At 40.8% G+C, this 10,750-nt stretch overlaps 1 protein-coding gene across 6 annotated transcripts in view; it reads right to left on the bottom strand.

Moving 5' to 3' along the window:
- Positions 1-1,670: 1,670 nt before the first annotated feature.
- Positions 1,671-10,750, bottom strand: part of CGNL1 (cingulin like 1) — a 141,945-nt gene continuing 132,865 nt past the window's right edge. For 5 of the 6 annotated variants that reach the window (XM_059714727.1, XM_059714730.1, XM_019477668.2 and 2 more), the window contains exon 19: positions 1,671-3,842. In XM_059714727.1, the coding sequence (XP_059570710.1) occupies positions 3,710-3,842 (133 nt within the window). In that variant the 3' untranslated portion in view covers positions 1,671-3,709. The remainder of the gene's footprint in view (positions 3,843-10,750) is intronic. The other variant, XM_059714729.1, reaches the window with a different exon arrangement.

The following is a 10,750-nucleotide window of genomic DNA, read 5'->3' as shown; positions in this document are numbered from 1 at the left end:
GGCTGCTCCGGGGGAAAAATAACTTGAGAACAACAAGGGGAAAAATAACTCAAGAGTTTCTCTTGTGGGAGAGAGCAAATATCTATAGGTGAGAGAAGCCATAAAATAGTTCTCCAGCATCCCACTTTGCTTCACTCAATCCTGGGAGACAGTATGCCATTTGCTGGACTCTATTGCTCTGGGAAAGCAGAAAGCAGAACATGCCCCCTTCACAATCCCCACATTGTTCTGCAGGGAGACACAGGATAATCCTGAGCAGTCTGGGTCAGCCAGTCAGAGCTGGCTGTGAAGCATCAATGCTACAAGCTCTCTGCTCTTCAGGGGCTTGGCTTATGAATGTCTATTCAGGTGTCTCTGGGGAAACTTTTCTAACAGGAAAACAAATCCAGGAGAATTCTCCCAAATAATTTGACCATGTTTACACAGTCTAAGTCACCAGAACATGAAGTTGTGACAAAAACTGACTTGGTCTGGGTTTATTTAGTTTGTGAGAGGGGAGAGTATAAGGGTTGATGGGAAGGCTTGAAAGCTCATCATTAAAAAAAATCAGTTTGCATTGGCCATGAAAATTTCTGATGCTGGTGTGAATCTCTTGGGTTATATGCCTCACAAGATCAGGCTTCTTTGCTCACTTTCTATCATCATGTACTTTCAGTCCAGTTATGGCACTGATTCTCATCCACAGTGCCAGGGCCATCCTGGGGTGTCACCAGATCCTTTGAAGGGTGCAGTGAGATGTGAGAAGATAAACAGATAAGCTAAGAAGATAAACCAGGCTCAGGCTTGACCCTGACTAGACAGTTCCCCAACCCTACTGCCCAACCCCCGTGTAAGAAGGTAAGCACTGTAGTATATAAATACTATGCAATGCAGGCACGCAATCTACACGTGAACAGTAAATATGGCAATTTACGCCAACTTGAGCACAAATTTGATACCTGCATGATGCCCAATTAGTTACTGTGCAGTAACTCACATACAGACATCTTACTGCGCAATAACGGTGTGTGTATGGACAGATCTGTGCCTGTACTGCGCAGTACTTACTGTTACTATGCAATAAATGCACATGTGTAAATGTGCCCACAGAGTAGCTTTCATTATAGTGCTAACAGAATAGGATCAATCCCTTGATACATGAGTGATACTTGTCTGTGAATCATATCAGTAGTTATTTGGATTTCATTTGCAAATTAATTATTTTAAGCAGCCAAAAATTCCTTCTCTATCCCATCTTGGATATAAAGTGCATTAACACTGTGTGTGGACTAAAGTTACTGTTAATCTGCCAATTAACTGTTACTGTTAATGGAACAGGAGATCTTTCTGTAGAGGGGAAGTGTAAATGTCACTATATCTAGATCTCCAATAAAACTATATTCCAGACAGGTCTCCTACCTATAAGAGCCTCAAATAAAGTTAGCTTTCTTCTACTTCAATTTTGTGTAAATACAAGTCAGTGAGGTTTTTTGTTTTGTTCTGAGGGATTTTTTAGATTTTACATGTATTTTTCAGGAAGGAACCACTTTTCCAAAAGGAAGGAAACATAGAAACTTAACCTGTAACAGTAACATTTTCCAGATGTTTTTTTCTAGATTTGAACACTCATTCTGTAGTATGATATTCAAACACTAAGTCAACTTCAGCACACTATACAAAGTGGAAATAGATGAGTTTGGCTGATACGATTTATTTATTTGTTTACAGTTTAGTGTACCTGGAGGTAGCTGCAATATTAATGGAGCTTTTTCCCAATGGCTTAAAAGAATAGTAATTGATGAGAGTTAAGACAGAATGCTGGAACAAAAATGAGAATTACAAAATAGCTGTTTAAAGTTAAATCATGTCAAATAAAACAAAAAAAAAATCACAACAGGTTATCTGATGATTGTCAATACAACATAGTGCAGTTTTTCCAGTTGCTTTTTTTTTAATATTAGCAAAGCAGTACAGTGGAAAATACGGAAAAGAAATAACTTTGTAAAAGTCAGAAACTAACTGGAAAGCATGTAGAAGTTTCTGAGATAAGCAATAGCTACTAAATTAATATTATTTCCTATAAATTTCAGATGCTATCAAAAAATCAAGCTTGAGGTGATGATAGAAACACTGATCCTGCAATTTTCAACATATGGATAGACTGCTGTGCCTTCACAGTGAAACTGGTAGGTTCTGGATTATGGTAGTTTCATTTTGCATTAGAGCAGATGTAATATTTCCTTACTCAAGACTTCTGCTTTCCCTGCTTCTTTTAAATATAGATAGCTGCCTCACTTGCAGAACTGCTAAATTTAGTCTCTTCACTAGGTAAGTTTGTAGGAGCAAAGATCTTAACATAGCCAGGTTGTAATAATTGCAGAACTATATCAGAAGAAATGATTATTTGGTCCACTCAACAGAGAAGAGCTTACTTATATAGATCATGTGAAAAAAGTTGCTAATCAGAGAACTTAGCTATGGCTTGTTACCAAATTAATTATTTGGCAACAGATTTCCATAAGATGTTAAATTTGCATATGTGCCAGGGAGTGAGGAGTGATACAAATCACACATGCAACAATTCACACAGCAATGAAGTATAAAACAAGTTTAAAATAAAACCTGTAAAAATTGCAAGCTACATGTCTCCAAGCTCAGTTGCAGGGCTGATACTTCCTGCACATATTGCTGTAGACTGTACAGTGTCATGAATATGCACTAAACAGCAGGTCCAAAATATATCAACTTGCAGGCTGTAAGTTTGAACTCTTCCTGAAGTCAGAGCTCAGTCCTGTCAGCTGCAGAGCGTTCTGCGACTCATTCATATTAAGTATGTGCTCAAGCACCCTGTTGAGAAGGCCAAGAGTGTTCTGCATTAGGCAGGCTGAGCCCTGTTTTGGGAACGAAAGTTGCAAAGTAAAAATTGAAATTCTTACTGATCCCTATTAATGGCATAAGGCTTCATAGGCAAAAGGTCACTATAATCTTATGGCCATGTCTTACTCATCACAGAGAAGTGATGCTCCCTTTGAAGTTAATAAAGAGGATTTAGATTTCACTGTCTAATCCTGCAAGATACCCTAATTTGTAGAATCCATATAGTAAAATTTATACTGAATTTAAAATTGGACCATATTTTCTGCCTTGAGAGATGTGAACCTACTCTAATGCATAAAATGTATTAGGTTTTTTTTTTAGTTAAAACGATATAATACTTAATATAAATTTATGAACTTTACATATGAAACTGATCTATAAAATGTTTGAAACTGTACAAAATGGTACTGGAGTAGTCAATAGAAAAGTCTAGTTTAAAATATTTACATTCTTTACACCATTTCCCCCTACTTACAATGATTAAATAATTCCCTGCATGCTGTTTTCCTCAATTATATGAAAAAAATCCTTTAAACTATAAAATAATTTGAATAAATTTTCAAATGGCTCTTCTTTTACCTTTCCTAATTTTAATCAGTATATTAATTACATGTCCAATGTGAAATTTCATTCCAATTATAAATGTTTTCAGTAGCAGGTACACAACCATATTTCAAGAAGTTTTATCATTCTGTTTTGTATGTTACACAATGAAGATTTAATAAAATGGCAAAGCATGAACAGTAATGTAAAATTTCTTAGATTTTAAATCTCTATAACCATTAGGTTTCTGAAAGCTGCAATTTAACCTAATCATCTCTTACTTTCATAGAATCACTCATTCAATTTAGTTTTAGCTTTTTGTGTCATCTTCTTTTGAGAATTTATATCCTGAAGGTGCTTCATAGAGACTCTCTCCATCTGTACTGAAATCATCATCTTCATCAAAATCAGTCAGTATTTTACTTGGTGATTTCTTCCGCCTACTAAAAAAAAAAGATAGGGCACCTATCAATGCAATAATACTGTATAAAACTTACATAGATCTTGTAAGAATAACACAATAGTGGTGAATGCTCATGCATGTGATTAGAGCCTCTGTTTCTTAAGGAAGTCAAAGACTTATAAATTACCTAGGATAGGAGTTTCAGAGTAATCTTAAATTTCTAAACTAACACCTGTATGTTTTGTTTTGTTTCTTTCTTTCTTTCTCAAATTGTATCTTTATACAAACACAGGTGTGCAGTAAATCCCATGAAATAAATGCATTTACCACATAGCTCTGCATCTTTACCCATCTTAATTGTACACTAATCTACTGCAGATGGCACTTTTATTCAAACATCACAAGCCTTTAAACTGTTTCAAATATCTGTTACTTTACAAACATTCAGAAATGCTCCCTCTCTTTTCTGCATGACACCTAGGCAAGGTTCAGCCCTGCTCTTCAAAGAGATTTTCAATGCATAAAAAGGTCATGACCACACTAGATTTTAATTTTAATTTCTTGGCACAGCAGTGTCTGAAACTTTACCTTTGGAAAAGGGAGAGTTCCAGTTCCCCGATGGAATGCAGCATTTGCTTTTCAACTCAAAGGCCCTCAGATAATAGATTGAAGTATAATGAATTTTACTCAAATAGATGACCGGACTATAAGGCCCCCATTAATTAGATTGGATATATGGAAACATTATAAATTTCCCACCTTCATCCCCCTCCAGTCCTTTCCCCATCTCCTTACTGTCAGACCCTGCTCTCTCTGAGCACTTGGAAGTATGGGGCAGATTTGAAAACACTTACCTTGGAATAAACTTAATTTACAATGTAGTCAAATTATTACTGGTATTCATAGATTTAGCTCATCCAGAATTGATGCACGTTACCTTTTTTGAAATGATTGCAAGTTTTAGCACAGGTAGAACAGAAACATGCTTTTAAGCAGTACATTTGTACCTACTTCTATATTAGTCTAAAGCCAAAAGGCTTATGTCTTATCATATAGTTCAGGGGTTGTCAATTGGAGGTATGTGTGGGGGCATGCTCCCCACCCGGTTGTCAATTGGCCACTGGGGGACTCCCCACTTCCTGATCGGCCGCCAGGGATACACCAACCAAAAGAGGTTGAAAACCCCTGATTATAGTTCATTGGGCTGGGCCCCAGCAGACTCAACAGCATATCAAGCCATGGTGACCCCACAGCTCAGCATTGCACAGTATGTGTGTATACTCTATATACCAGGGGCAGGCAATTATTTTGGACAGAGGTCCCCATACTAAGTTTTGGCAAGCCATCAAGGGCCGCATGACAGGCATCCAGGGGCAGATAAATATTAATTTTCTAAATTTTTTAGGGGCCCCGATGGCCGGATAGAATGTGCTGGCGGGTTGCATCTAGCCCACAGGCCGCATTTTGCCCATCCCTGCTATATACCCTCCACCCCACCACAAATGGTCTTATATGTTATTTAGCACCCCTCCCCAGACACTTGATTTGAACCAGGTGTTCTTATCACAAGTCCTGGGATCCTCCAAAAAATTATATACAGATCAGGTCCGGAGCTAACTGGTCCCCCTCCACCCTTTGAAGGGCAGGGTCACATTAATCCTATGCAACAGACTATGGGAGAGGGTAACAGAGGGATTCTGGGTGAACTGTCTGGGGCCCTGTTTTGTGATGTTTGCCAGACAGCCAAGGATGGTGAAGAAACAGGAATAATTGGAAATGGGGGAAAAAGGCACAGCTCAGCTGTGGGAGTGAAGAGGAAGTCAAATGTATTCAATGTAGTGGCTCACTATGACTTGAAACAGTCAGTGCTGAGGCGGAGTGCATGCAGTGGGCACTAATTTGGATGGGTTGCACTAGGCTATCCTTGTGGTAGGTTCCCATGGCAGACATCACATGGAAGAGAGGGGACTAGCATAGATGGTTCAGAGGTGAGCCCTCTGAAGAGAGCATTGATAATGACAATGGAAATGACTAATACAACGATGAGTGAAAGGACTGGGCAAACAGGCAGGGGAATTGGGAAGGGGGAGGAAGAAAGGAGAGAGAGGGTATGGGAGAGGGCACTGAGGTAGTCCTTTGCATAACTGTGACAGTTAAAGGTGAGAGTGATGGGCGTGTGGGTGAATGGGAATGCAGGCACAGTTTTTGTAACAGGAATAAGAACGGTGCAACTATAAAGGTATATTTTGGACTGTCAAGAGAACCACAGCAGTCAGACAGGTTGGTAGAGGTATAGTTATATATATATATTTCCAAAAAAAAAGAACCCAGCATCTCAATCTTTTGGCAAAGATCAAATGTAGCATTTTTGGCATCAATGGGAACGTGCCAGGGTTGGTTCCAGCCCTCCCAGTGCCAGCTTGTTACTACAGTGCCTCTAGGCCTGGTGTCAGTTCCCTGCAGAAGGAACATCTGTCCATTTTTTTTTTTAAACACACACACACACACACACACACACACACACACACAGAGTTCTCATCAGCATGCTTGCTCCATATAGTCATGCTCAGTGTTTGCTCCAGTTAATCGACTCCATAGCTGGTTTCCACTGCTGAGCACATGCTGCTTTTAGCATGCATGATAGACAATGCAGAGACAAAAAACAATGGAAAATGTATTTAATGAGGTTTACTTGTATGTTATTATAAAATTATTATAAATATATACGTTATTATAAAATGTTGATTGGGGTGGGGGGGAAGAAACTTGTCTTGTATTTGAGGGAATACGGTATTTTTATTCCTGCAAATGTCAAGTTATCTATGTCAAGTTATCAATTCTCCTATGTTTTGCTGAGCCATGGCCAGTTATGGTTCAGGATAAGGTTCCCCAAGTGACCAGGGAGCAAACGAGCGAGCGAACAGGGACAGCAAACGAGGCAGTTTACAAACAGTTCTCAAGTTAGTTCACAGGTCAGTTTGCTGCGTCCCTGTTTGAAGAAAAGCCTTTAACGCAAGCTCTTTCTTTAATTAAGAGCAACTAACCTACATATATTTTGTGTAAGTAATCAAAACTCAGCAGTTAGACCAATACTTAAGCTTGTTTAACTAGAACCTAGAGCAAAGGAGAATATGCTAAGGAGTTTGGCTGGAAAGTCTCACCTTCCTTCACTTTAAGATTGGTGAGAGGAAGCAGGTTAGTAGGGAAAAGGGAATCCTTTGGGACCAAGGAGCAGTGAACACACTAACTTACGAGGGAGTTTGCTAAGGAAGGTTTGCTTAGAAAAAGGGGCTAGAAGAGAGAGACAGCAGATAAAAAAACCTAAAGAAATGGCTGGAGCATGTTGCAGTGCCAGAGCCATTGTCACTGACAGTTCTAACTTTGCTTGCACCTGTGAGGCATCTGTCTCAGCAGGATTGCTCACCATTGAGGCTTCCACCCAGGTCCTGGTCTGGTGCTGTGGAGACTGTGGCTTACAGGTTCCTTCCAGTGACAGCCAGGTGGGGGAGTGTCTGAGATACAAGTGGTGCCTCCTGGTGGTGTCCCTCAGGGAGCAGGCAAGAAAGCTACAGAAGGAGGTGGCAAGGCTGTGAAACATTCTCCACCATGAGGACTTCATCAATTCAATGCTGGAAGAGACCTGTAGGACTGCAGTCAAAGGACTGCTAGAGGCAGGGCTTGACAAGTAAAAGTCCTTGGAAAAATCATAAAGCAGGTCCTCAAGGAATCCATTTCTAAGCACTTGGAGGAAAAGAAGGGGATTAGGAACACTCAGCATGGATTCACCAGGGGCAAGTCATGCCTGACCAACCTGATCGCCTTCTATGATGAGACAACTGGCTCTGTAGATGGAGGAAGAGCAGTAGACATGATGTACCTTGACTTTAGCAAGCTTCTGATATGGTCTCCCACAACATTCTCACAAGCAAACTAAGGAAGTATGATTTGGATGAATGGGCTGTAAGGTGGATAGAAATCTGACTGAATCATCTGGTTCAGAGGGTAGTAGTCAATGGCTTGATGTCTAGTTGTCATCCATGATCAACTGGAGTGCACAAAGGATTGGTAGTGGGGCTGGTTTTGTTCAAGATCTTCATCGACGATCTAGAAGATAGGATGGTGTGCACCCTCAGCAAGTTTGCAGATGACACCAAGCTGGGGGAGACATGGATAAGTTGGAGGGTAGGGGTAGGATTCAGAGAGACCTCAACAAATTGGAGGATTGGAACATAAGAAATCTCCTGAGGTTCAATAAGGACAAGTGCAAAGTCCTGCGCTTAGGATGGAACAATCCCATCTACTGGTAGAGGCTGGGGACTGCCTGGCTGTGCACCAGCTCTGCAGAAAAGGACCCAGGGATTACAGTGGACAATAAGCTGAATATGAGCCAATGGTATGTCCTTGTTGTGAAGAAGGCTAATGGCATACTGGGCTGCATTAGTAGCAGTGTTGCCAGCGGAGCAAGGCACATGATTATTCCCCTCTATTCAGCAGTGGTGAGGCAACATCTGGAGTACGTGTTAAGTTTTGGGCCCCCCAGTACAGAAAGGATGTAGACAAATTGGAGAGAGTACAGAAGAAATGATTAGGAAGCTAGGGCACGTGACTTATGAGGAGAGGCTGAGGGGGGTTTAGTCTGAAGAAGTGAAGACTGAGGGATATTTAATACCAGCCATCAACTACCTGAAGTGCGGTTACAAAGAGGATGGAGCTAGATTGCTTTCAGTGGTGGCAGAAAGCAGAACAAGGAGCAATGGTTTCAAGTTGCAGCAAGGGAAGTTTAGGTTAGACATTAGGAAGAACTTTCTTACTAGGCAGTGAAGCACTGGAACAGGCTGGAACCCAGAGAGGTTGTGGAATCTCCATTCTTGGAGGCTTTTAAGACCTAGGTAGACAAAGCCTTGGCTGGGATGATACAATTGGGGATAGTCCTGCTTTGAGTAGGGGGTTGGACTAGATGACCTCCCATGGTCTGGTCTAATTAGAAATTACATTTCTAATTTTCTGTGATTTTATGATTCTAATGAAGACACTGGGCATCTCAATTAGAGGATAATGAAGAGTAACCACTACCATTTGAAAAAATGCTTAAAACATGGCTAAAATAATTTCCATATGACAAATACAGAATACTGGAAGGGGTATGTGGGATGATCAGCACTGCTAAGTTTTTCAGCCAGCCCTCAATCATGCTGTTAATTCTATAACATGCTATCATTCATCTACATGCACACACACACACGCACATGCACACACAATATTTGTATTATGGTTATACCACATATGTACTAAGTTTACCAGAGGAAGCATATAAAATTGATCTCATTCTAAATTTCTCTTGATATGACCATATTGTTCTGATTATAATATCCTGCACATGAGTTGATCCCACATCTTTGGGTACAATTTTAAGACAAAACAGTTTTTTCCTTGAATATAAATTAACTATAGATAAGGACCTGGAACTGCTATTGCCTTTACAAAGTTGCAAAAGAGGATTGAACAACCAAGAAAAGGCCCCAATGGGTAATACACTAAAAATATTACAAATAAATCATAGGATCATAGACAAGTAGGGCTGGAAGTGCCTTCCAGAGATCCTCTACTCCAACCCCCTGCCTGAAGCAGAATCATCCCTATCTAAATCATCCTATACAATCCATAATCTGAAGTCTATGTAAGACTACTGACAATTCTGACACAACACAGACATAACACCCTAATTTGCCACAGGTAAAGCTGGGGAACTATGGCAGCCAATGTCCTGCTTCTGTAAAATGTTGTCAATAGATGCTCAAGGGATCCTAGGTAGAGGGCCATGGCCCCCACTACAGAGGAAGGCAAAAACCCCCATAGTCTGTACCAATCTGACCAGGGGGTAAAATTCCTTCCCGACTCCAATAAACAAATACATAAATGGCAGCATCCTCTGCCCCAGAGATCATTTTCCTAGGCCTCACCATGTTGTCTCCAGCATAAAATTTCATTCATGCCTCTGTATTCAGTTCTCCTCAGTTTCCTGTCAGATCACCTGTCTTCTGGTTCTGTGGCTCCAGTTGTGACCTATCGCATGGCCTGCCCCAGAGTGAGTTGGGGATCCAATGCTTCCTAACACCAGTCAGACATCCAAAAGCCTCAATTTGACACAGGGCTCTCAGGGCTTCTTAGTTCCCACCCTTTTTGTTGATGGATTAATTCCTTTTTACCTCCCCCAAGTGGAGCAGACCATGGAGATCCCTGGGAACTGTGGAGTGAGGTAATGTGCATCACCTAGCCATCGTAGCCCAAACTGAGCCTGTCACTATGACAAAACAGATGACCCTATGTAGCACCATTAAGGGTCAGCCATTGGAGTTGCCACACAGGGTCATCTGTTCTATCATAGTGCCAGCAGAACTAATGATCTTGAGTGGTACCCTTAAGGACCACAATGGTTGGGTGCCACCAGGGTCATATGCTCTACAGACTAATACTCACTGTTCCAATTATAGGTTGAGACCTCCAGTCAAGTGAGATTTTAATGGTTCTTTTAGAGGGAAAAATGTTTCCTTATCAGAACAAGATAGTAAATGTTTTTCAAGTCCAGGTAGGAGAAACTCCAGAATGCCACTCTCCAAAAAACAGCTGAAGTGAAAAAATACTTTTAAAACTAAACACAAAGGAATAAATCCCTCCTCTACCATGAGTAAGTTCACTTCTGAAGTGAAATGCAGTGAATATACTAAGTTCCAGCAGCCACTTCCATTTTCTTACAGTACAAGTCTGCCCCCTACTTCAACAGCTCTACTTGCCTCATAGACTCAGGAAAACTGGGAGGTAAGGGAGGCAGATGCAGTGCCTGGAAGGGGAACAGGGGAGTTTACAGACAAGAAGTCCCGCTGCAGAGTAGCTTCCAGTTCTGCTCCTGAAGCAACTTCTCTCTGTGACACATCCTATGTTACCAGTGAA

Source organism: Alligator mississippiensis, chromosome 11 (assembly GCF_030867095.1).
Source record: "Alligator mississippiensis isolate rAllMis1 chromosome 11, rAllMis1, whole genome shotgun sequence".
NCBI lineage: Eukaryota > Metazoa > Chordata > Crocodylia > Alligatoridae > Alligator > Alligator mississippiensis.
The sequence above is the reverse complement of the archived record's forward strand: the minus strand, read 5'-3'. Positions and strand labels throughout refer to the sequence as shown.